Below are 25,922 nucleotides of genomic sequence, written 5' to 3' on the forward strand. Positions count from 1 at the left end.
CCAGGCGTCTCCCGGGGCGGACCGGAGGCCCCACGGCGGCTGGCGGGGTCCCGTGGGGCCCCGGACACCATCCGGGCAAAGGCAAGGCCGCATCCCCGTCGCCCCCACGCCCGCGTGCTCCTGGGACACGGGCCCCACCGGAGACCTGCCTGCGTGTGGCCAGGGCAGGGCCGGCGCCCAGACACGCGTCCCGCAGCCACTCACCAGGCGTGTCCCGGGGCGCGCCACGCTCCTCGCTCCGTGGCCTCTGACGGAGAAGAACTTCTCTCCCGGTTCCGCGCCCCTGGGTCCCCTCCACGGAGGCGGCGATGGGTCCCCTTTCTCAGTCCCCGGGCAGCTCCCCGTCCTCCCTCCCCAGGCACGAGTCCCCTGTCTCCCTTGCCACCGCTCCCCCGGCTGTCGCGGGGAGGGGACAGCCAGGACGGGAGCGGCCGCTTGGGCCGCCGTCCCTCAGTCCCGGGGCCCTGGGCCGAAGGGCTGGAGCGGGGGCAGCTGCCCCAGGGCCGAGGCTGCCCCGGCAGCCGGGCCCTCCCCGGGCCCCCCGGGCCCCCCGGGCCCACGGCCCTGGGAGGACGCGGACTGCGGCGTGGACGCCGAGGCCCCCTCCTCCGCCTCCCTCGTGGCCCAGGGCGAGTAGGAGAGGATGGTGAAGCCCCTCTTGAGCAGGGCCGAGGCCGCGGGGACCAGCTCTTCGGTCTGGCCCGGAGGCGAGGACTCCAGGACGCTCAGCTGCCACCGGTGCAGGTCCGGCTCCCGCGGCGCGTCCTGCAGCCTCACCACCCACACCTCGTCGGGCTCCAGCAGCACTCGCCAGCCCTGGCCCGGCGTCCTCCGCGTCCAGCCCGGCGTCATCTTCCGGAGGTAGACGGCGTCGTAGCAGCCCACCATGGAGATGACCTGCAGGTTCCTCAGCCAGGCCTCGGCCTCGGCGGGGTCCACGGCCCGGGCGGCGCCCAGCTCCAGCACCATGGGCTCCCCCGGGGGCAGGTCCACCTTGAGGAAGCCCTGCCACGGAGGAGGGAGGCTCGGCCAGTGCGAGCAGGTGGGGGGCCCCTCGAGTCTCCAGGGGAGGCTCTGCATCCAGTCCGCGTCCTCGGGCCCCAGGCCCAGGGGGGCCGCGTCCTGAGGCTCCAGCTCGGTGGGCACGAAGTGGTGGTCCGGGCCGGCCTCCTCGGACCCCGCAGGGGCCGGCGCCGGGGGCCCCGGCCCCCAGCCCGCCGCACCCCCCTGTGCGGGGTGACCTTGGCCCTGCCCCCAGCCGAGCCCCGAGCCCGGGGACCCCCCCTGCTCCGGCCCCGCCACCGGGACCAGCTCCGCCAGCTCGGGGTCCCAGTCTTCGTCCTCCCAGTCTTCCAACTCCAGCAGGTCTCGGAGTTCCAGGAAGGCGACCTTGAAGCACGCGAAGCAAAGCCCTGGCTGGGCCCCGTGTTGCAGCTGATACAGCCAGGACGCGTGGAGGTAGGACATGCCCTCGGCCCCGTGCCGCGCACTGACCGGGGGGCACATGGCCCTGCGGGGCGGGGCAAGGAAGGGGATCCTCCTGCGGGTATCTGGGCCGGCCCGATGCAACAGGGACCCGCAGAGGTCGGGGACGTCGTCGGACTTCTGGAAAATTCTTCAGCTTACGCGATGGCGCTATCCTCTGGGAAGCTGCAAAGGACAAGCCACTGAGGTTGGGGGCCCCCCAGCAGGCGGGGTGGGACGGTCGCCGGTCGCCGGGGGGAGCACGGGCAGGGGGGCGATGGGTCGAGGCCCGGCCCGGCCCTTTCGGCCCTGCCCTGCTCCGCGTAGCTGCTCCCAGGCCCGTGGGGCACGCGGCCCTCCCCGCCCCCCACCCCCACACCCCGGCACCCAGCCAGCGGAACCTGCGAGAGCCGGGTGGATCCCGACGGAACCTGAGGGAAGCTGGCGGGGCCTCAGAGAACCGGAGGGAAACTGAGGGAGGCTGACAGAAGCGGAGGGATCCTGACAGACCCTGACAGAACCTCCCAGAAGCTGAAGGGAGCTGAGGGAACCTGACAGGATCTGACGGAAGCCGACAGAAGCCGAGGGACCCTCACGCGAGCTGACGAAACCCGAGGGAACCTGATGGACGACCCCCACCCGCCACAGGCCGGGCTGGGCCCCGGGCGCTTCGGCCTCTCGGCGCACCCCAGCCCGCCCGCCCGTGTCCCCCAGACCCTCTCCTCAGCCCCAAGGTTCTCACCCTGCCCGGCACCGCCCTCCTGTGGGTGCCCCCCAGAAAGGAGGGGAAGCAGCCCCCCCTGGGAATATAAAGGGCCCTTTCCCATGGTGCCCTGGGCTCATCTGCATATCTCCCAGGAGCCTCAGCCCACCAGGAAGTGAAAGTGCTGAGTCATCGCCCCCCCCAGGAGAGCCCCGCGTGGCGCCCCCAGGGGGGCAGGCTGCCCCCTCCCCCAGCACCACCAGGCCTTCCCCGGGTCGCCCCGCCCCTCCCCCCAGCCCGCTCTTCTCAGGCTCTTTCCATCTGCAGGTTTCTGAAGCCGTGCGGGCGGGCGCCACTGTGATGGTCCTTGTCCCTTCGTGGGTGACCCGCCTGGTCGTGGGTCCTGTCCTGTGGCTGAAAGTGGATTCTTTCTTGTTGTCTTTTTTTTTTTTTTTTAAGAATGTTGTTTTTATTTGGGAGAGAGACACAGGGAGGGAGGGAACACAAGTAGGGTGGTTGGAGAGGGAGAAGCAGGCTTCCCGCTGAGCAGGGAGCCCGACGTGGGGCTCGATCCCGGGACCCTGAGATCTTGACCCGAATGGAAGGCAGAGACTTAACAACTGAACCACCCAGGCACCCCTCTTGCTGTCTTTTGATTAAAGGTTCCTTATAAATTCCTGAAACTGATCAAGTCTCAATGATTTACGTTTTAAACACATTGCCTCCTTTTGTGGCGTATCTCACTTTGTTTAGATTCTGCAGATATGGTCTAATGTGTCAGTCTTTCCTTTGAGAAAAGATCTTTTTGGTCTTTATACAGAACATCTTCAATTCCCCAAGACCGTAATGTCAGTTTCTTATATTTTTCACCTTATTCTTTTACTCTTTTGCTTGTTTCCTTTGCTTCATAATTTTTTATTTAAATATAAGTTGCTCTTGTAAAAATACAAGAATAGAGATAGATGGCTTTTTGAACAATTCACTAAATTGGTCAGGCCATTCGGCCCTTCTTTGGAAGTTTAGAAACAAACTTCCAACCCATGCATCCAACTGGCTCATCTCCCCCAGGACACCTGATGAGTGTCCCCAGATGAACAAGTCCGCAGCCAGGCCCAGACTGGGCAGCGCCTGCAGGAAAAGACACACCTGCTTCTGTCATTAGCTGATGGCAAAGTTCCTTAGATCAGTTTCTCAAATTTTTTTGCAATTCAAATTGTCTCAGGCGTTTGAAAAGTCCCGGTGTCCATGTCCCTCTATGTGGCAGACACCCTGAGGTCCCCCCCTGCCCGTCACCCCTCGCTGTGATTGAAGGTGGAAACTGTGACTTGTTTTGGACCAACAGAAGTAGCGAAGTTGATGGATGTCACTCCCTCAATTACATTATATATACACGTAGTCCTGCTTTTAGGGTACGTATTTTGCATGATTACATCATGTTTTACACACACAGTATTACATACTGGTATATGTTTCTACGTTCACACATGACGCGTATCTGCGCAGACCTACACGCACGCATGTACACGCACAAACTCCAACTTACCCTCGCTCTCCCTTCCGGCCCTGAAGAGGGAAAGAACCGGGCTGTGGACACTGGGCAGAGATTGGAGCCTTTGGTCCGTGACTGGGAGGCGCAGTTGGCTGCCTCGGGAGACTGGGGTAGGGGGACGTTCCATGGCCCGCGGGGATGCGCTGTCCCCCTTTCTGGCTCTTCCCGGGGCTGGGACTGTAATGGACAATAGTGGCTCCTCTGGTGAATGTTTGCTTGTCTGCTGAACCAGCCGTCAGCTTCCTGGCATGGCTTCGGCTGTCGACACACGCCTTTACCATTGCCTCTGTCACAGTGTGTGATTCCTTTGTTTTTTGAGCTCTCCTGACCGACCACCGGAGCGTAAGACTGATTCCGGGGCAGGTCTCTATTTGACACAGAGAAGAGACTCAGGGCACAAGACAAAATAATCTGGGGAGACGTTTTTTCATTTCCCTTCTCAGTACCCGGATCACCAGCCTTCTGCTGCACCAGGAACATCTTGCGGCAGGGCCCATGCCTCCACCCCTTACCCACACCCCTGTCTCCCCCTCCAGCAGATGAGCAGTGTTGAGGACAAGGGGGGCTGTGCCTGCAGACGTTGCCCTGGGCCCCCACTGAGAGGTCCGGCAGGGGTGATATCTGAACCCTGGCAGGTCCGAATTACCACCCGTGTGCCCAGGTCCCCATCAGCTACCTCTCCCTGGGGCTCGTGTGTCCAGGGGGCTCTCTCAGTCATGAATCCTCGAGAACTTGGCCATTCAAAATGACACCCTGGCTGTGGGTGTGGATGGACTGCCCATCCCGGCTGGCCCGGCTGTGTGGAGCGTGTATGACACTGAGAAGAGGGAAGACACTCAGGCCCCAGGAGGGGCAGCGCCCCCCCCCCCCTGCATCCGATCCACACGGGTCCACAGTCCTGTGACCCAGAGGGCAGAGCCAGCGCCCTTTGCTCCCTTGTTTTCCACTGATCCGTCCGCTCATCTGTTGGCCAGGTACTAAGTGGGCACTCTTGGGCCAGTGAAGGCTCAGCAAGGAGCCGGGGCCGCATACTGGCCGCCCCCGGAGGGTGCACAGACGTCAGAAGCGGGATGCGGAGCGAGTGGAACCAACGCCGGCTCCGTGCGGGAGCGGCTGCCCCCCGCGGGGCTTCCGGCGCGGCCGTCCACGGTAGGATGAATGGGGATTTGTCCTCTGGGAGCCACGCAGACATGGACACAGGCTTCCCAACCTCCGTGCACCCTTCAGAATGCTTGGGTGAGTCACGGGAGGAATCATCTAAGAGTTACAACCACTTAGGGTGCCCTCAGACCTCAGGTCCCTTCACAAACAAAAGGCGGTGGCCAGGGTAGAGAAAGCGGTGAATGTGATGTGCGAGTCGGACAGAAGAGAGCGCAGCGTTCGGTAGAGGAAGGTCGAAACCCGATCCTAGGAGGGGTGACCGAGAGAGGCGGGGATTTACAGGAATAAGCTTAAAATTGCAAAACAAGATGTCCATTTTGGAATGATATGAAGGAGTGGAAACTGGGAAGGCGCACCGGTACCTGATGGGGAACTCATCAGGATGTGGCCATCCCACACAGTACCGCGTCCCCGCAGAAAACTAGTTCTCAAAGAAGCCCCAGGGTAAGGTCATTAGCCTCCGTTAAGGGAAAAGAAAAAAAGCAGGTTATAGGTTTGTATGCACAGTACTCTCACCACTCTGTGAAAGAGGAAAGTCTGTAGCCATGTTTGCAAGTGTTGGGTGTGTACGCATGTCAGGTGTCACGTGCGTGTCCTTGCCCTCTGTACGTGTGTTGGGCATCACGTGTCTGTGAGCCTATAAAGAATGACCGAAGAGGAACGCACCAACATCAGCTGTGATCGCCTCTGGGTGGATTACGAGTCACTGAATTTTCTTTATAGATTTCCACATCCGCTTAATTCTCTAGAATAAATATGTGCTCTGACCGCACTGAAAGCCTCTGGAAGAGCTTCACGGCAGTGGGAGTATCTAAATCAGCCCTTCTCGGTTGGGGTCCTATGGGGTCCCCACAGATCACCTCCCCCAGCTGCTCTCTGGCACCTGCTTATCAGACTCCCTTGGAATGTGGACCCTCCAGGGGAGGCCTGGGTCCCACCCTCCACCCTTGCAGGCCCCGGCCAGGGGCTGGTGCTGGGTACATTGACAGAACAGTAGGGGGAAGGATGTCCCCACCACAGCAGGGCGGGGACATCCTTCCCCTGGCCTTCTACAGCCCAAACCCTTGTGGGGATGACTCTGGAGCCCTTGGAATCTCCCTCAAGTTCCTTTATGTCAAACCTCGTGAGTGTCTGAAGCTCTACCACAGCCAAGGCTGCCGCGTCCACACAGACCCCACGTGGCTAGACACACGCCCATCAGTCGTGCCGCTGCCGTCGTCACTTCCAAGCAGGGAGGCTCTGTGCCCGGCTGCAGCAGCTGTGAGAAGAGCCAGACTCAGGGTGAACTTCCCTCCAAGGAGGGAGCACCGGGTCTTCCCTGAGTCCCCACAAGACCGCCTCCTCGCACGGTGTTTGCCGGCCCAGCCCGGGCCCCGTCACACTCTGCCTGGGAGCAGCCGTGCCCTGGACGCTGCTGTCCTTAGACACGCTGCCCCCGCCCAGGGGTGCACTGGGAATGGGGCATCTTCAGAACCCCAAATCTCCCCGGAGAAACACCATCATCCTGTACGAGCTTCCCGTGGCCGCCAGACAAACAACCACTGACTGAGTGGCTCGACGCGACTCAGGTTTGCTCTCCTGCGGTTCCGGACTTGCGAAGCCTGTGGGCCTGCGGGGCCGGCTCCTTCTGGAAGCTCCAGGGACCGATCCCTCCTGGGCCTTTCCCAGGTTCCGGAGCCACTTGCGGCCCTTCCCCACCTCCCGGCCGGCAGCACGGAATTCTCTCTCCTCCGTCCTCCCAGAGTCTCTCTCTGACTCTGACCCCCACCTCCCTCTTGTAAGGACCCTTGGAGATGCCGTGAAGCCCACTTGAATGCAAGCTAACCCCCACCTCAAGACCCTAACTTAATCTCCACCGCGGCAGTGACATGGACGCAGGACGTGGGCATCTTTGGGGACACTGTCTAGCGGACGACCTACCCATCCTGGGCTCTAGATGGTTCCTGCCTGGCTCTGGAATTTCCAGAAAAAGCCTTTTTTCTCTCACTATGCGTGAGAAGCACCGTGGCTTTCAGACTCCCATTTCTTGGGTGGGTTTCTGGTCCTCGGCTCTGGCAGCTGCCGCCCCGACACCCCAGCCGAGCAGGACCCGCGTGCCCATCTGCCGGAGGTGGGAGATGGACAAGGAATTTGGGGCAGGGGAAGCACCTTCTCAAAATTTCAAAACTCGATTCTGTAACAGGTGGTAAGGAGCCAACAGTCAGAACACAAAAACAGATAAACAGATAAACGCTACAACCCAGCCTGCGTGGGCCCTGTGCCGGGGGAGGCCTCGCAAAACTCCCCAAACCAGGGCCAGATCTGGCCTAACCAGGCTTTTTGAGTTTCTGGGTAGACAGGTAAATAAAACTGGGGGGACCATAGGGGTTACCAGTAGCTTACTTTTTAACCCTAACCAAGGCAGCTTTCCAGAAAGACATTTTTCACACCGGAGGTAAAAAGTCCATACTTTTTTAAAAAAGTCCACAAGTGGGGGGTGGGAGGGGCAGAGGGAGAGGGAGAATCAGACCCCCCGCCTGGGGGCAGGGAGGCCGCCAATCCCAGGACCCCGGGATCCTGCCCTGAGCCGAAGGCAGAGGCTTCACGGACTCAGCCACCAGGCTCCCAGGACAAAAGGATTTTAAATGGAATAAATTTCACTTCACGAAAAGCTTTCTCCTACTTTTCCCCTTAGGCTTCAGAGCAAGGTGACTTTGGTGGCCAGATTCTGGTCCCTGCTGCCCCTGGAAGGGCCATGAGGCGGGTCCAATCATGTGCTTTCCAGTGTGTGGCAGGTGACGGTAAGGTGTTTAGTCACAGGTTCGTTGGTGATCATAGCTGTTTGGGCTCCATGCAGAGCCTGGGTTGAGTATGAGTTAGGCTAAGACCAGGGGAGGGTGGAGGATTAATGGCTCAGAATCTGTGGAAACTTCTAAGCTCATCCAGGTGTCTAGGCACTGGTTCTGGAATTGTACTGCATATTGAAAACATCTGGAGAGTCTGAGACACTGACCGATGCCTGAATCCCATGTGAGAATTCTGATATAACTGGTGTGGGCAAAGGTTAGTTTTCTGCTGATTTGTAACAGGTGACCGAATTTAGGCTTAAAACAACACACATTTATTTTCTAGTTTCCATGGATTAGGAGTTAGGATAGGCCTTGGCTAGGCCCTCGTTCAGGGTCTCACAGCTGCAGCCAAAGTGCTAGAGGGACTGCGCTCACGGCTGGCAGAGTTTCTATCCTCGTGGGCTTGAGACTAAGGGCCTCGGCTTCACTGGATGTCAGCTGGAGCCACTTTTGGGTCCCAGAGGGTGACCAGTGTCCTGCACAGTTCACGGCCTGGCTGTTTCCGTTTTCAAGGCCAGGAAGGGACAGCAAGAGCTGGCTTGGGGTCTTATGTACACTCGAAGTAATGTCATTGCAGGAGGGACACACAATGTGATTTCAGGCAGGAGCATCCACCCCCTGTACCACTTCTTAGGTAGAAGTGAGTCACAGGCTCCACATCCAGTCACAGGGAGGGTATGACCACTGGCGGTCACTCAGGTGTGTCTGTCACATGCTGTGACATGAGCAGTGGGACTCTTCAACTTCCCAAGAATATTTTAATGTACAACAAAATTTGAGACCCACCGGTCCAAGGACCTTTGCCTTCATCTTTTCCAGACTAGCTGTGTCTTGTCCTGCAGGCCCTGCTCCGTCCAGCTCACCAGTTAGGACAAATATACCACTGGTGCAGCTGTTGGTAGTGGGGAGGCTACAGACGTGAGGGGCATGTGTACAGGAACTCTGGACCTTCTACTTAATTTTGCTCTGTACCCAGAATGATATAAAAATAAAGTTTGTGTTCAAAAAAGAGTTCAAATAGTCTAATTTTGAAAATGAAAAGAAGAGCCACAAAAGGGGGCAATGTGTTTAAAACGTAAATCATTGAGACTTGATCAGTTTCAGGAATTTATAAGGAACCTTTAATCAAAAGACAGCAAGAGGGGTGCCTGGGTGGTTCAGTTGTTAAGTCTCTGCCTTCCATTCGGGTCAAGATCTCAGGGTCCCGGGATCGAGCCCCACGTCGGGCTCCCTGCTCAGCGGGAAGCCTGCTTCTCCCTCTCCAACCACCCTACTTGTGTTCCCTCCCTCCCTGTGTCTCTCTCCCAAATAAAAACAACATTCTTAAAAAAAAAAAAAAAAGACAACAAGAAAGAATCCACTTTCAGCCACAGGACAGGACCCACGACCAGGCGGGTCACCCACGAAGGGACAAGGACCATCACAGTGGCGCCCGCCCGCACGGCTTCAGAAACCTGCAGATGGAAAGAGCCTGAGAAGAGCGGGCTGGGGGGAGGGGCGGGGCGACCCGGGGAAGGCCTGGTGGTGCTGGGGGAGGGGGCAGCCTGCCCCCCTGGGGGCGCCACGCGGGGCTCTCCTGGGGGGGGCGATGACTCAGCACTTTCACTTCCTGGTGGGCTGAGGCTCCTGGGAGATATGCAGATGAGCCCAGGGCACCATGGGAAAGGGCCCTTTATATTCCCAGGGGGGGCTGCTTCCCCTCCTTTCTGGGGGGCACCCACAGGAGGGCGGTGCCGGGCAGGGTGAGAACCTTGGGGCTGAGGAGAGGGTCTGGGGGACACGGGCGGGCGGGCTGGGGTGCGCCGAGAGGCCGAAGCGCCCGGGGCCCAGCCCGGCCTGTGGCGGGTGGGGGTCGTCCATCAGGTTCCCTCGGGTTTCGTCAGCTCGCGTGAGGGTCCCTCGGCTTCTGTCGGCTTCCGTCAGATCCTGTCAGGTTCCCTCAGCTCCCTTCAGCTTCTGGGAGGTTCTGTCAGGGTCTGTCAGGATCCCTCCGCTTCTGTCAGCCTCCCTCAGTTTCCCTCCGGTTCTCTGAGGCCCCGCCAGCTTCCCTCAGGTTCCGTCGGGATCCACCCGGCTCTCGCAGGTTCCGCTGGCTGGGTGCCGGGGTGTGGGGGTGGGGGGCGGGGAGGGCCGCGTGCCCCACGGGCCTGGGAGCAGCTACGCGGAGCAGGGCAGGGCCGAAAGGGCCGGGCCGGGCCTCGACCCATCGCCCCCCTGCCCGTGCTCCCCCCGGCGACCGGCGACCGTCCCACCCCGCCTGCTGGGGGGCCCCCAACCTCAGTGGCTTGTCCTTTGCAGCTTCCCAGAGGATAGCGCCATCGCGTAAGCTGAAGAATTTTCCAGAAGTCCGACGACGTCCCCGACCTCTGCGGGTCCCTGTTGCATCGGGCCGGCCCAGATACCCGCAGGAGGATCCCCTTCCTTGCCCCGCCCCGCAGGGCCATGTGCCCCCCGGTCAGTGCGCGGCACGGGGCCGAGGGCATGTCCTACCTCCACGCGTCCTGGCTGTATCAGCTGCAACACGGGGCCCAGCCAGGGCTTTGCTTCGCGTGCTTCAAGGTCGCCTTCCTGGAACTCCGAGACCTGCTGGAGTTGGAAGACTGGGAGGACGAAGACTGGGACCCCGAGCTGGCGGAGCTGGTCCCGGTGGCGGGGCCGGAGCAGGGGGGGTCCCCGGGCTCGGGGCTCGGCTGGGGGCAGGGCCAAGGTCACCCCGCACAGGGGGGTGCGGCGGGCTGGGGGCCGGGGCCCCCGGCGCCGGCCCCTGCGGGGTCCGAGGAGGCCGGCCCGGACCACCACTTCGTGCCCACCGAGCTGGAGCCTCAGGACGCGGCCCCCCTGGGCCTGGGGCCCGAGGACGCGGACTGGATGCAGAGCCTCCCCTGGAGACTCGAGGGGCCCCCCACCTGCTCGCACTGGCCGAGCCTCCCTCCTCCGTGGCAGGGCTTCCTCAAGGTGGACCTGCCCCCGGGGGAGCCCATGGTGCTGGAGCTGGGCGCCGCCCGGGCCGTGGACCCCGCCGAGGCCGAGGCCTGGCTGAGGAACCTGCAGGTCATCTCCATGGTGGGCTGCTACGACGCCGTCTACCTCCGGAAGATGACGCCGGGCTGGACGCGGAGGACGCCGGGCCAGGGCTGGCGAGTGCTGCTGGAGCCCGACGAGGTGTGGGTGGTGAGGCTGCAGGACGCGCCGCGGGAGCCGGACCTGCACCGGTGGCAGCTGAGCGTCCTGGAGTCCTCGCCTCCGGGCCAGACCGAAGAGCTGGTCCCCGCGGCCTCGGCCCTGCTCAAGAGGGGCTTCACCATCCTCTCCTACTCGCCCTGGGCCACGAGGGAGGCGGAGGAGGGGGCCTCGGCGTCCACGCCGCAGTCCGCGTCCTCCCAGGGCCGTGGGCCCGGGGGGCCCGGGGGGCCCGGGGAGGGCCCGGCTGCCGGGGCAGCCTCGGCCCTGGGGCAGCTGCCCCCGCTCCAGCCCTTCGGCCCAGGGCCCCGGGACTGAGGGACGGCGGCCCAAGCGGCCGCTCCCGTCCTGGCTGTCCCCTCCCCGCGACAGCCGGGGGAGCGGTGGCAAGGGAGACAGGGGACTCGTGCCTGGGGAGGGAGGACGGGGAGCTGCCCGGGGACTGAGAAAGGGGACCCATCGCCGCCTCCGTGGAGGGGACCCAGGGGCGCGGAACCGGGAGAGAAGTTCTTCTCCGTCAGAGGCCACGGAGCGAGGAGCGTGGCGCGCCCCGGGACACGCCTGGTGAGTGGCTGCGGGACGCGTGTCTGGGCGCCGGCCCTGCCCTGGCCACACGCAGGCAGGTCTCCGGTGGGGCCCGTGTCCCAGGAGCACGCGGGCGTGGGGGCGACGGGGATGCGGCCTTGCCTTTGCCCGGATGGTGTCCGGGGCCCCACGGGACCCCGCCAGCCGCCGTGGGGCCTCCGGTCCGCCCCGGGAGACGCCTGGCTTCAGAGGTTGGCCCTTCTATGCAGTCGGACCGTTTAGTACCTGTTTCTTTGTGTGTTGTTTTTTAACTAAATAAAGTCCGAAGAGTTTTGCTTCAGGCCCCTGGGGTGAGTCATCATTTGGTTGGTCCTTGTTGATTGACATCGTCATCTTTGTGTCTTGCACGAGCCACCGTGACAGGTTTAAGTCTCCCAGGAGCAGGAGGCAGAGGTGGGGACAGCAGAGGCCCCTCGAGTCCGTGTTTTGGCTCACAGTAAGAGTTTGTTTCACGAGTGTTTGTCACATTATTTATAAACAAACACATGCGCGCTTAAGGGCATGTTGTGAACAATAATGACTGTGTCATCAAAAACAGATTTTAATCAATCCGAATCTGTGTCCTGACTTAAAAAATTTTTCAGGCAGAACATGAGTGAGGAATGCTAATATCATCAGGAGACGGAGACGGAGGCGGGGGCAGGTGCCAGCACCCCAGGGCGATGCTCACTCTGCAGTTCCGGGCACCAGGGCGCCAGAGGCAGGGGAGAGACTCTTCCTCGGGGAAGATGCTCTCAGCAGGTTTTCCTTCTCGCGAATGATGGATCTGAGGCTGCTGTCGCCTCAGCCGGCGGTTTCTGGCTGACACAGCCTTCCAGTGATTCCCGGCGGGCTGTTTGCGTTTCGGTGACAGATACAGTTCTAAGGGTTCATTCTGGAGGGTTTTACAGTGTGTTAGGCTAACGCTATCCCATCTGAGGCCAGTCTTCCTCCCATGGGTCTTTCCCAAGCACCTGGTCTTGAATCATGGAGGCTTCGGATGCTGGTTACGTGGGCAAAGCTTTAATGCAGCAGCCTTCCAACAGCCCCGGTCGTTCCGGAGCATTTCGTGAGTTGGAGTCTATATTAGAACATGAACCTGCCTTCTCTCCCAAACAAACCCAGCCCGGTCTTACCGTCGTCCCTTCTCCTTTCCATCCCTCCAGATGAAACAGTCCATTTATTCCTTATTGCAGCGAACTCTCGTTTTGGGCGGCCTTTTTTCCCCCCTTAACGACCAGGCTTCTTGCAGATCTCCCAGGGTGGCAGGTCAGGAGCAGGAATCGTGCCGCAGGCCCAGGTGAGAAAGCCCCAGCTCTGTTCGAGCAGCCGCCAGAGCGCTCCTCAGGACTCTCATCTGAAATCAGAAGATACCAGCTCACGAGTCACGGTGAAAATGAGAAAAGATAAAATACATCCTCAAAAAATGAAATCTCTAATTACCATATGAATTATGTACCCAAGCGAACTAAAAACATGTAGGTACATGCTCATAACAGCACTGCGCACGATCCACACGTCCAGACGAAGGGATAAACGCACCGCGGCACGGCCGCATGGCGCCACGTGCTTCACCGTAAACAGGGATGAAGAACCGAACTACGCTCTGACGTGGATGAACTTGGAAGCCATCATGCTCGGTGAAAGAAGCTTGTCCCAAAGGCCACATGCTGTAGGGTTCCACTAGGAAATGACTACAAATAGGCAACTGCCTACAGACAGCGCTGATAAGGGGTTACCAGGGGCTGAGGGAAAGGGGGAATGGCAAGGAACTGCTTAATGGGTGTAGGGTCTCCTTTGGAGATAATGGCAATGTTCTGGAACTGGACAGAGGCAACCGTTGGACAATAGTTAACTTTATGTTATGTGGACTTCACCTCAAATTTAAAAAATCAAATGTAAAAGTTGTAGCATATTGGTCCGGAGCAGGGATAAGTGTGTGTCTTCTTCCCGGAGGACGTGCGGAGAACACCCCCCCACACGCCAGATGCGGCTGCAGTGTGAATTACTCCGCTTAAAACAGCTGCAGTCGGTTCTGGCTGTTAGTGGAATTAGCTGGGGTGTGTGCAGCCGAATACCACAGAGCCTTTCAGAGGGGCGAATGAGCTCTTATTTTTCAGATTGAGAGGAAACAGAAAATCGCGAAAAGATAGGTACAGTCCAGTCCCATGTATGAAAATTTTAAAGCACGTTATTAAGTGCACATGGAAAATACATGGTCAAAAAAAAGTTTGGGAATTTCCCCAAAGTCAGGGCAGTGGTGCCTCTAGGGAGGGAGGAGAATGGGAATGACGACTAGGGACTTAGTACTTCCTAAAACAACACTGAAACAAATACTAAAAATACCAGCACTTGATCTAGATGGTGGTGCCCAGGTGTGTGTTATATACTGAGCAAATGTAAAAATGATGATGGCTTTGGTGATGCTGCTGCTGCTGATAGTGGTGGAGGTGGTGGTGATGGAGGCGGTGGTGGTGGAGGTTGTGGTGGAGGTGGTGGGGGTGGGGGTGATGGACGGTGGTCATGGAAGTGGTGATGGAGATGGTGGTGATGGTGGTGATGGTGATGGAGGTGGTGGTGGTGATGGAGGCGGTGGTGGTGGAGGTTGTGGTGGTGGTGGAGGTGGTGGGGGTGGGGGTGATGGACGGTGGTCATGGGAGTGGTGATGGAGATGGTGGTGATGGTGTTGATGGACGGTGGTGATGGAGGTGGTATGGAGATGGTGGTGATGGTGGTGATGGTGATGGAGGTGGTGGTGGTGATGGAGGTGGTGGTGGTGATGGTGGTGGTGGTGATGGTGGTGGTGGTGAGGGAGACAGTGGTGAGGGAGATGGTGGTGATGGAGGTGGTGGTGGACTTGCTGATGATGGTGGTGATGGGGATGGTGATGCTGCTGATGGTCTTAGTGATCATGGTGATGGTGAAGGAAGCCCCCAGGAGAGACCTGCAAGGACAAGACTCCCACCTCCTTGAATTTGGGCTGCTACAGAGGCCCCTTCATCAGTTTCGAGGCTGGGGCACCCCACTGCTGTTTTCATGAAAGGGGCTGATGGGCTTCAGGAAGGAGGCGGGGCTCCTGACCTCTTTGTTTCCTAGGGAGGTTGGGAGGAGTGGGGCCGCTGTGCTGAGGGGAAGGACACTGCAGTCTGCTACCCGGACGCTGTCAGGAGTTACACTCCGTGGATGCAAAGAGAACACAGGGCCTTGGCTAAACTGCTCGCAGAGAAATCTGGAGCACCTGCAGTTTCTAGCCTCGCTTGGGCATCAACCCCACCTTTGCAGATCCCGGAACGGCTCTCAAGGGCTCTGTAACCAGCCTCTTTACTCAGAACGGAGGTTTCGTAGACCCTGAATCAGGCCCTTTCCCGCAGGTCCCCCAGCCTCAGTGGCTCCATTGGTTCAGACCCCAGCACTTCTCTGGGCGCTGGGGGCCCACATGCTTTCCCGAAGGGCCCCAAGTGTCAGCTCTGAGAGAAGACAGTGTTTTGTCTACTTGAAATATCTCCCTCCTCTCCCTGCACTCAGCCCTCCGAGGCTTGGCCATTTGAAGTCAGGGGAGCACTCTGCCCCTTACACCGCTTTGTGTGGGCCAAAGGGCTTGCTCTCCGCTGATTAACAGGGGTTCCCCCAACTGGAGACCTGGGTATGTTTTAGTTTGGAACCAGGACTGGGAAAATTGCAGCTTCTGAAATGGAAAACAAGGAATAACATTAGCAGAAGCACCAAGGGAAGGGTCTCCTGGAAAAATACAATGAGCCACTGACTATAGAGGGGTCCTGGGGAGGTGGTAGGACAGATGGGAGGGTGTATCCCTGCTGGAACATTCCTCCTGGGCAGGTGCCCTTAGCTGTGGGCAGTGCCGGGAGCCTAGGGCCCTGACTGAGTTCTGGGTGGGGCTAAAGTTTGGCCATTTCTGCCCAAGGTGGGCCTCCTCAGATAGCCTTTGCCAGGACCCTGTCAGGGGTTCATTCCCCCAACCCCTAGTCATGCTCCCTCCCCTTTATCTATTTCCGGCAGGATTTGGGCAGGGGGTGGTGATGGGATGTGCCTCTTGGACCAGTCTCTGGTCCAGTTGGATGGGCAACTGTAAAGAGACTCACGATGCCAGATTTCTGTCTATGGAACCTCATTTCCCACGCAATTTAGTAATGCAATTGGAAATGAGTTCTTACAGAAAAATTATTATTTCAAAACATAATGAACCCAAAAGCAAAACTTTAAAGTCACATTAGTGGAAAGTGGGGGTTTTATGATTATAATTTATGACTCGATGGTTCACAAAGTGAATCACATGTGTGCAGTGTTACTTCGGCACAGAGCACACTAGGTTTTAGGGTTGGGGCCCCCACACCCCCTGAGGGCAACAGCAGCCCCTGCGTTCCTGTTTCCCCGAAGGAGCCCTGGCCCCAGGCCCCTTTCCCTTGCTCTGGACTGAGCAGTGAGCGCCTCTCTGTGGACAACCAGCTCCTCTTGGGTCCAGGGCAAGGTCACCGTGCAGAAGAGGAAGGTTCTCCTGGTCACCATGTGGAAGAGGAAGGTGCTCAGCGTCCCCCCACCTACAAGAGGCTGCCCTGGCCACCAGCATCTTCAGGCCTCTCCCTACCTCCCTGTCCCCATCCTTGGCCCCTGTCGCCCACACTCAGGACGGCCAAGCCCCTGCCCCACTGTCTGCCGGGTGTGTCCAGCACGCACACCGGATGGCACCTGTCCTTCCCTCGTGGTGCGAATGGAGAGAAGGCCGTGGACTGTGTGGCCGGCGGCTCTGCAGGACGTCCTGACCGGGAGATGGGGGACCAAGGCTGCTCTTGGGAAGGCAGGGACCTGACCCACAATTTTGGTGATAACTATCCTTGGTCACTTGTACATCCCAGTCTGTGGTCCTGGCTGCTCTCCCACTTTGGGAGCTGGCTAAGGGCTGTGTTCCTGGAGGTTTCGCTCTGTGACCCATATAGGCCCGGGGTGATGGGGGTGTTTGGACCAAAGGCAGCAGATAAGCTGAAACATGATGAGGCCCATCTGGCTGAATCACCTGCCCATGGAGGTGAGAATAAGACTTGTTCATGAATCCCCGGGGCCAAGAGCTGTGGTGGGGGTGACGCAGAGACGTCCCTGTACTGAGATCCGCAGGCTCGTGGTCTCCATCCATCAGTGAGAAATGGGGAGCAGTGCTCAGAGAGTCCTGGGCTCCTTGAAAATGACGGAGCCATCTGAAAAAGACCTGACAATAAGGACGGTTAGGATTTTTCAGAGATAAAAGAATAGCACCCATAGAAGGAAAAGAAAATTATTAAACAAAACAGCCACAGCTCCAAGAGGTGGGACGGCCGGAGGGTCACGTGTGAAGGACAGAATGTGGAGTGTACACACAATGGGGTATTACTGAGCCGTGAAAAGGAAGGGAATTCAGACACAAGCTGCACAATGGAAGAGCCTTGAGGGCGTCGTACTAAGGGACATAAGCCAGACACTAAAGGACAAATTCTGCATGGTTGCAGCGAGCGAGGTCCCTAGAGGACTGACCTCCACAGAGACAGAACAAAGACGCAGGGATGGAGACAGGATTCGCTGGGGCAGAGTCTCAGTTGGGGAAGATAAGACGCGTTTGGAGATAGTGATGGCTGCACGATGTGAATGTCCTTATCGCCCCTGGGTCACCGCCCTTTCGGTTTCTCGGATCCCCCACCCCCATGGTCCCCCCCGCAGCAGGCACACGGGTCCAGGGCTTGACCGACAACCAGAAGTCGGGGGAGTTCTGGCAACTGAGGGGAGCAGGTGGAGGGAAACAGAGGCGCCTGCCCCTGCCCACCCCGAGGCGCGCCGGCTCAGACGCCCACTGGGGCTGCTGCCCCGGACGCGACCTGTGGCCTCAGGGTTCCAGCGCCTGCCTCCCCCCCCCCCCCGGGGCTGTCGCAAGCCCGAACCCCAACCCTCTCGCCCTGCCTGGAGACGTCCCTGCGCTGGACCCTCCCGCCCCCAACGCCACCAGCCCCCATGAGACGCCCCGCCCCCCCCCGCCCCCGCCGCGCCCGCCCTCCAGCGCCCCGCTCGCCCCGGGTTATTACGACCCGCGCGGCGCATTCTCCGCTGGCGGCCGGGCCGGTGGCAGCGACGACCGGGTCGGACGCGGAGCCGCCGGCTTTCCCGGCGGGACCTGCGGGCGTCCCTCCGCCCCGCCCAGCGCTCGGGGACGTGCAGGGCGACCCGAGGCTCAGGGTGGACCCCACGCTGGGTGAGTGAGCGGGGCGCCCGCTCGAGCGCCGGGGCGGGGCTGGAGCAGTGGGGGTGGGGCGGGTGTCGGGGAGTAGGACAGGGTGTTGGGGCTTCGGGGTGTCCGCGTGGTGGGGTGCTGGGCTGTCGCGCGCCCTCCCGCCGGCCCCCTGCGGGCGCGGGCCCCACTTGGAAGCCGCAGGTGCGCAGGGCGGGATCCGCGGGCCTTTGCCACCGGCCTGGTGGTCCCTCCCGCAAGGCTTGCTGCCCTCAGGAGAGCGGGAGAGGGCCCCGGCCGGACGACGACCCCTGGCCAGGCAGCAGACCAGAGGCTGGGCCGGTCCTCTCGGGGCGCTGGGCTCAGGTCAGGCAGGGTGGGACGGTCCAGACTTTATCACGATGATGGTAGATCCTGGGCTGCAGAGGGAGGCGGCCGGAAGCCACTATTATCCCTGGACCCTGGGAGGTGGGGTCACAGGGGCCTCTCCCCTCCCCTCCCCTCCCCTGCAGTTAGGTATCCCAGGCTTCCGGTCGTCTGTCTGTCTGTCTGTCTGTCTTTTCCTTGTGAGGATGATCCTCATCCCGGAAGCGCAGGCCTCAGGTGCCCCTTTCTGTGCCCATGGAACCGTCAGCCAGACCGGCAGAGAGCATGCTTCGGCCCCCCACTCCCGGGCTCCCCAGGGCCCCCTACCTCCCCCAGAACCACTACTCTGACCTCCACTGTCACAACCGTCTTGCCCTCTGTGAACGTCACGTAAGGGAGCCCATGGCTGCATTCTTCAGGCTGGTCCCCTCCGCTCGTCGCCGTCACCCAAGTTACTGACCGAAGCGCGGTTCCGTCGACTTCATCGCTACCGAGCATTTTCAGGGAGATGCTGCAGTTAGTGTATCCACATTAGTATTTCTGGACGTTGCTTCCAGCTCCCGAGTATTAGGAACAGGCTGCTTGTCAACGTTCTCGCTCTTGGCTTTTTGTGGACAATCACACTCGTTTCTCTTGGGGGCAGGTGGAGAGAGGGACCGTCTCACTGATAGCCCTGGGCTGCTTTCTGAAGGGACTGCAAACTTCACACTCCCCCAGCTGCTCTGTGTGAGCCCTGACACCCGCATCTGCCCCCAGCTCCTCCGTGTGTGTCCTGACCCCCGGGACCTGCCCCCAGCCGCTCCGTGTACCCCGACCCCCGGGACCTGCCCCCAGCCGCTCCGTGTACCCCGACCCCCGGGACCTGCCCCCAGCCGCTCCGTGTACCCCGACCCCCGGGACCTGCCTTTCTGGCTCTGGCCATTGCAGTGGGCATGCGGTGGTTTCGACCTGTGTTTCCCTGATGGCTAACGATGCTGAGTGTGTCTTCCAGTACCTCTCAAACATTTGGCTACCCTCTTTGGAGAAGTTCCTTTTTCTTCTCTTTTTCTTCAAATCCAAACAAGTCGTTAGATTGTATGGATTTATAGTTAGTTCGTATAGTTTGGTTACTAGTTTTTGGCTTCTAATAATCTTTTCTCAGTCCATAATTTAAATTTTTACTCTCTTGGTGAGGTCGCTAATTTTAACAAAGTCCATTAGATTGGTCTTTTCTTTTATTGCAAGTGTTTCCTGTTCTTTTGTGAGAAATCTCTGCCTGTCCATGGTCACGCGGGTACTCTGTATTTCTGCCAGAGCTTGATTGGTTGGTTGGCTGATTGATTTAAATGATTCTATGCGGGTCCACAATCCAATTCAATAGTCCTTGAATTATTTTTGTGTATGGCATGAGGTCGGGGTCAAGGCTCATTTCCCTCATGTGGGTAGAGAGAGGTTACAAATGCTTTCCCTCAGCAGACATTACTTTTGCAATCTAAGCCATATTTTTTAAAACATGCAAAAGAACTAAATTGGGAGAAAGGACTACTCTGGGGTAAGCACAGCCGTCCGCGGGTCCCCCAGCCGGGTGGGGGCACTGTGCCCTCACGTGGCCTCCTGGGAGTGGGGGGGGCCCAGAGCTGATCTTTAATGAGCATCTACTCCTGCAGACCAAGTCTGCTGCCCACAGATGCCTCCTCCCCACCCAGAGGAGCTGCACAGCCCGGCACCAAGCCCCGTGTGAGGCAGCGGAGATGGCGCCGAGCTCCGAGCCCGTGAGCAGGTTCCCCGTGCTGGCCACGACGGGCAGGCCTGAGCCCGAGCCATCTGGCGCCCCCAACGCCTCCCTCAACGGCTCCTGGGCCGGCCCAGCGGAGCCCAGCTCCCTGGAGGACCTGGCGGCCACCGGGGCCATCGGGGCGGTGCTCTCGGCCATGGGCGTGGTGGGTGTGGCCGGCAACGCGTACACGCTGGTGGTCACGTGCCGCTGCCTGCGCGCCGCGGCCTCCCTGTCCGTCTACGTCATCAGCCTGGCGCTGGCCGACCTGCTCTACCTGCTCAGCATCCCCTTCGTCGTGGCCACCTACGGCACCCAGCGGTGGCACTTCGGCGACCTGGGCTGCCGAGTCCTCTTCAGCCTGGACTTCCTGACCATGCACGCCAGCATCTTCACGCTGACCGTCATGAGCAGCGAGCGCTACGCGGCCGTGCTCAGGCCCCTGGACACGGCGCGGCGCTCCAAGGCCTACCGCAAGGTGCTGGCTCTGGGCGCGTGGCTGCTGGCGCTGCTGCTGGCGCTGCCCATGATGCTGGCCATCCGGCTGGTCCGCAGGGGCCGCAAGAGCCTCTGCCTGCCCGTCTGGGGGCCGCGCGCCCACCGCGCCTACCTGACGCTGCTCTTCGGGACCAGCATGGCCGGGCCCGGCCTGGTCATCGGGCTGCTCTACGCGCGCCTGGCCCGGGCCTACTGGCGCTCGCAGCGGGCCTCCTTCCCGCAGACGCGGCGGCTGCCCAACCCCCGGGTGCTGCGCCTCATCGCGGCCGTCGTGCTGCTCTTCTGGGCCTGCTTCCTGCCCTTCTGGCTGTGGCAGCTCCTCGCCCAGTACCTCGGGGCTGCGCCGCTCTCGCCCCGCGCCGCCCGCCTGGTCAACTACCTGACCGCCTGCCTCACCTACGGCAACAGCTGCGTGGACCCCTTCCTCTACACGCTGCTCTCCAGGCGCTACCGCGACTACCGCCGCCGCCTGCCGCGCGGCCCACGGGCCCGGCCTCCCCCGGCAGGGCCCTGGCCTCTCACCATCCTCCGGGGGCTGGGGAGGGGCCCGCGGCCCCCTGTGAGCGCCGGGGTCCGGGGTGGGAGGTGGCCTGAGCCCTGCAGGGGACCCCCCCACCCCGGAAGGCAGGCTGCCACCCCCAGTCCCTCCTAGGCCCCCACCGCCCCCGCGACTTAGTTGTCTTCCAGAAAGTTCTCTGCTCTCCCTTCCATACGGCTCAGGGAGTGTCATCGGTCCAGCCCTCTTCCTCGTGCTGCCCAGAAGGCCCCACACCCAGACCGACTGGGAGGGTGCGTAGGAGGCTCAGGCCCAGAGCCAGCTTCTGAAGATCACAGCGGGACTCCCCAATCCACAGCAGTGGACGTGAGTGTGGCCGGGGCCTGTGGTGAACCACGGCAGCCCTCTGTTCTCCGGGCCGGGGTGCGGGCCCTGGGGCACCTGCCCCGTCCCTATCCCTGTCTGTGTTCCCAACCACGCGCCACCGTGTCAGCACTGGAACAATAAAGTCTGAGCTCTGCACCCAGTCGCGCCTCCGCGTGGGGACGGCACATTGGGGGGAGGGGGTGGGGAGGTGGGGGCGGGCTCAGGGTGCTGCCCAAAGCACCACAGGCGGGTCGCTCTGTCTGCAAGGGTGCGCGTCTTCGTCTGAGGCTTTGCTGCTGGCTGGTCCAGCTGTCCTGACCTGGTGGCCTAGTGCCACCCAGCCCAAGCCAGGCCCAGGGTGTGGGGCCTGAAACCCTGTGGTGAGGCAGGAAAACACTGGCCCGGCTGGTTCAGGGATAGCACTATAGGGGGTGGGGTCCGGTTCACACTTCTTCTCCACCTGGGGATTTATCTCCTGCCTCCTGGGGACACTGAGGCCACCAGTCTCCGCCCACAGAGAGCCCACGGGGAAGGGTTTTAGACCTCTACTCACCCCCAGAGGCCTGTACCCCCCTGTCCTGTGGCCCAGCTCCCACCCTGTGGGTGGGTCTCTGTGCCATCTGGGCCCTGGTCCCCTTCAAGGCCCGCCGGGATTCCGATGTGTGGGCAGGCAGAGAATGGCTACCCCTGCTGCAGCCCCTAAAGGGGGGTCTGGGGCCACTGGCCCCACTCAAGACCCCAAACGTTTCTGGAAAGGAATGGCCCAAAGTTTGCACCTTGACCGAGACTCCAGGTCCCCACTTCCCAAGTCCTGATTTTAGGATGCGCCCAGGAGCCCTAGCCTTGGAGAACAGACAGCCCCGAAAGCGTCCCTGCCGCCCCCATTCATCTGGACAGGAGAATGCTTTTGGCACCATTTCTGGGAGTGATACTGAGGAAGTTACATTTAAAATAAATTTCTTTTAAGTAGGCTGCATGCCCAGCGCGGAACCCAGTGCACGCCTTGAACCCATGACCTTGAAACCAAGACCTGAGCTGCGAGCATGAGCCAGATGCCTGCCAACTGGGCCACCCAGGCATCCCAGGAAGTTCAATTTTTACCCAAAACTTAAGACCTGGATGGAAGCATGATCCATGTCAGAGTGGACCTGAGTGTCCTGGTTAGTCCTCGCGGGGACACCCGGCTGTGCTGAGCCGCACGCAGAGGGAATGGTGGAGGTGAGGGCAGGCAGGGGGGCAGAGATGAGACTTGGACTTGGGCAGCATCCTGACCCGAGGCCTTGCGTGGGGGGGGGATCGAGACCGTAGTGGGGGCGTGGAAGGACTTAGGGTAAGGCTGTCAGGAGGCTGGGAGGTTAGGCTAGGAAGCCCCTGCCTCTGGGGTCAGGGGAGGCTGGGCAAGGGCAGTAGCACAGGGCAGGGCAGGAGCTGAGATGTTCTGGACACTCAGCAAAGGGCTTCTGGCCAGGGTGGGGAGACCCCCAGCGGGACGGTCCTGACTCACTGCCAGGAGGGTGCCTGCAAGTCCTGGGGGAGGGGTGAGGTCAGAGATACACACACATATGGGGCAGGAGTTAGCCACCTCCAGGGAGGGGGGAGATTCTGCTAGAGGGCCCATCAGAGCAGGGGAGACACTCGGGCCAGGTCCCTGCAGGCTGAACCGGGCCCAGGGGCCCTTTGGAAATACAAGATGGAGGTCCTGGCCCCGTGCGGTCACGCTTCGCCTCTGCCCAGCTGGCCTAGGGATTCCTGTCCTGTGTGTCTGTCTCCATCACTCAGGGCCAAGCCTGTCCTTCCAGCCTCACGGCATAGGTCCTTGAGCGCGGCGGCTGCCCCAGGACAGTCCATTCTTCCAGGCCTCCAGAGCCTGGGACGCTGGGACCTCAGATGTCCAACATCCACTGGGGCACAGTGGGCTCAGCAGCGCAGGTGCACCTGAGGCGCTGGGGATCCGGGAAGGAGGGACCACCTGGCAAAGGGCCGGGGCTTCAGGGGCAGAAAGGGAGAGCTCGAGGCTGCCGGCTTCGCAGGCCTCACGGCCGTGGGCTTAGGTCTGGTCAGAGACGAAGTCAAGGTTCAGCCTGCGGCAGCCTCCTCGCTGTGTCCCCGAGAGACCCCCACACACCGTGGCCATCCACCGTGTCTCCCTGATGACAACTCTCTCCAGTCCCCAGGCCCAGCTGACTGCGCCCATCCCTGTCCCGTGTCCTCCCACCCTCGCCCCCCGCCCCATCCCGTGTGCTTCAGAGTTTAGAACGTTAGGCAGGTGCTCGCGTGGACACACTCAGCTCCCACACTTGTGCACACTCTGTGCCTGTGCGCTCACACCCACACTGCCACGTGGAGACCCCACAGGCTCACTGTGGCTTCGCTGGTGTCCCTGGGCCCTCGGCCCGCAGCCCTGGCACCCAGGACCCACTCGGTCAAGGCCAGGTGACCGAGAGAGGCCTTATCGGGCTTGAGCCCCACAGCCGTCGGGCACGGTGCTCGGCTCTCCGGCACCCAGGACCCACTCGGTCAAGGCCAGGTGACCGAGAGAGGCCTTATCGGGCTTGAGCCCCACAGCCATCAGGCACAGTGCTCGGCCAGGGTGCTCTGCCTGCTCAGAGGTCGGGCTGGCTCCTGCAAGGGGACCCCCTGCCCGCAGGGGCCCCTTCCAGGGCCTTGAATCCCAGTCTGGGGCCCCAGGGTGCAGAGGGTTGCAGGTGGCCCGAGCCAGGGCAGGAGCTGGAGCTCGGGAGGGTCCCAGGGTGAGGGCCCCCGGGTCGGAGCGTGCAGCGGCCAGAATGAGCTCAGACCCGTCAGGGCCGTCCTTGTTCGGCTACGGCTCTCCCGAGGCCCCGTCACCCACCCCAGCATTGCCCCACCCGCAGGTGCACGCATTTTCCGTCGGTCTACAGAGCTGGGCGGGCGTCATCCCGCCCAAAGCCAGACTTCGACCAGAGAAACCGAACCATCAGCACAAAAGGTAGAAAGGGTTTCTTTGAGGAACTGACTCACGCCGCGAGGGGCTGGCCTGCGTGCGATGCACAGGACTGGACACTCAGGGCCGGCAGGCTGGACGCTCAGGCAGGAGAGGAAGCTGCAGCCTTGAGGCAGAAACCCTCCTTTTCTGGAAAAGCTCTGTTTTTTGCTCTTAAGGCTTTCCGTTGCACGGATGAGGCCCCCCTGCCCACCCATGTCATGAACAGTCTTCCTCGCGAGCAGTTAGCCGATCGGAGGTGTCCAGCCACGCCGTCCTGGGGGTCCGCACCCCATTCCTTTGCAGAGCTGAGTACTCCTTGCGGGGTCACGCAGCGTGGTCTGTCTGTCCCTCCGTTACGGGCTGGAGCTGCCGTCCCATCTTCCCTAACAGGGACGGAGCTGCTCCGGACACGCGTGGGCACGTCCCCATGTCAGCGCCTTTGCACTGTCTCGGGGAGGTTCCTGCAGAATTTCCAGGCTGTTTTCCGCCGCAGAGCAGGAGGCTTCCGGCGCCCGCAGGGTCCCATCGCCGCCTTCCTCCGGGCGCGCGCGGTTTGTATTGAAGAGCAGCTGCTCTGGGCAGACTTGGACTGACCCTGGCCGCTCTGGGACCTTGTCTGTCTCTCGGAGGCAAGCGTCTGCGAGGCCGGGGCCCCTGGCCTGGCTCAGACCCGCTAGCTCGTGTCAGGACGGCGCTGCTCAGGGGCTCGCGGCCGGCTGAGGCCGGACCGCTCCCTTCCCGAGCCAGGGGAGCCCGGGCTTCCCCTCCTGTAACGTGGGGGGGGGGGCCGCAGGGCCCCTCAGGAGACAGGGACGGTGTCACGGCAGTCCTCACCATGGGTCATCTTGGCTCCGGAGCCTCTTGGGTTGGGGATCATCTGAGCCCTTTTTGGCCAGTTTCCCCGTTTCTGAGAAGATGCTGACCAGATTCCCTCATCCCCCGTCCTTGGGAAGACAGCGACCAGGTCCCCCATCCCCTGGCCCAAGGAGGGCTCTGACCAGACATGTCCATGGCCCCAGCTGGCCTCAGATGCGGCTGGGAGGCTGGGGGCCTGTTCCCACATTCCCGGTTCCCAGGGAGGAAGGGACACTCAGCACCGAGGGGCCTTCTCTGTGAACCCCCTCATGTCATCTAGAGCATGCGGTCATAGGGCTTTGCTCGACAGCTCTCTTGGCTGATGGGGGCTCAGTGGCCCAGGCCGGCCTGCCTCCACGGGCCCTGAGGTCCATCTGCCGGCTCCTCCGCCAGCTTCTGGGGACCCAGGGGACTGCGCCTTTTCGGGGGACGAGTGGCAACTGTCAGTCGCAATGTGATGTTTCCTCCTTCTCCAGGAAAGTTTAACTTAGAGGGGAGGGTGCTGGTCGCGGGCGACTCCCGGTGAGCAGGGGACAGGCGGGAGAGGCAGAGCCAGGGAGGGACACAGCGTGTCTTCCCCCATGGGCCCTGGAGCAAAAGAGACAGAGAGACAGACACGGGGAAGGAGGGCATCGGCCGTCTGCCCAAGGGAGCAGAACGCAGCCAACAGGGTCTGGGGGCTGGAGGCGGAGGGGTGGGCATGGGGCACCTGGGGGTGCCGGGTGCTGCCCCAGGAACAGTCCTTGGGCTGCACCCTCGGCCACAGTCACTGCGGCTTTTTTGCGGATGTTTCTGTTCTTCCTGGGTGTGAAGGAGCCTCTGGTCACACTTTGAGCTGCATGTCTCGGGGTTCCAGTGTCCCCAGAAAGCTCCAGACCTATCCAGGGGCCAAAGCCCCGGAGAAGGTAAGGGACAGACGTGGGGTGCCCAGACGCCAAATCACCATCACAACCAGGGAGACCTTCCGTG

The 25,922-nt window shown here is 61.1% G+C and overlaps 3 protein-coding genes across 3 annotated transcripts; 2 read left to right on the forward strand and 1 right to left on the reverse strand.

The window, feature by feature from the left end:
• Window positions 1–450: 450 nt before the first annotated feature.
• On the reverse strand, window positions 451–1,506 carry LOC308357231 (testis-expressed protein 19.2-like; the record flags this gene model as incomplete). The annotated part of the gene is made up of 1 exon (XM_080826695.1): window positions 451–1,506. One exon carries the CDS (start codon window positions 1,504–1,506, stop codon window positions 451–453), a length of 1,056 nt encoding a protein of 351 aa, XP_080682821.1.
• An 8,641-nt stretch (window positions 1,507–10,147) lies between these two features.
• On the forward strand, window positions 10,148–11,203 carry LOC308357232 (testis-expressed protein 19.2-like; the record flags this gene model as incomplete). The annotated part of the gene is made up of 1 exon (XM_080826696.1): window positions 10,148–11,203. The coding sequence occupies one exon, from the start codon at window positions 10,148–10,150 to the stop codon at window positions 11,201–11,203; it is 1,056 nt and encodes a 351-aa protein (XP_080682822.1).
• An 8,547-nt stretch (window positions 11,204–19,750) lies between these two features.
• UTS2R (urotensin 2 receptor) lies at window positions 19,751–24,691 on the forward strand (the record flags this gene model as incomplete). Its single annotated transcript, XM_080826699.1, has 2 exons — window positions 19,751–20,849; window positions 24,489–24,691. 2 exons carry the CDS (start codon window positions 19,751–19,753, stop codon window positions 24,689–24,691), a joined length of 1,302 nt encoding a protein of 433 aa, XP_080682825.1.
• Between the last annotated feature and the right edge of the window lie 1,231 nt (window positions 24,692–25,922).

Source organism: Martes martes (genome assembly GCF_963455335.1).
Source record: "Martes martes genome assembly, chromosome: 16".
NCBI lineage: Eukaryota > Metazoa > Chordata > Mammalia > Carnivora > Mustelidae > Martes > Martes martes.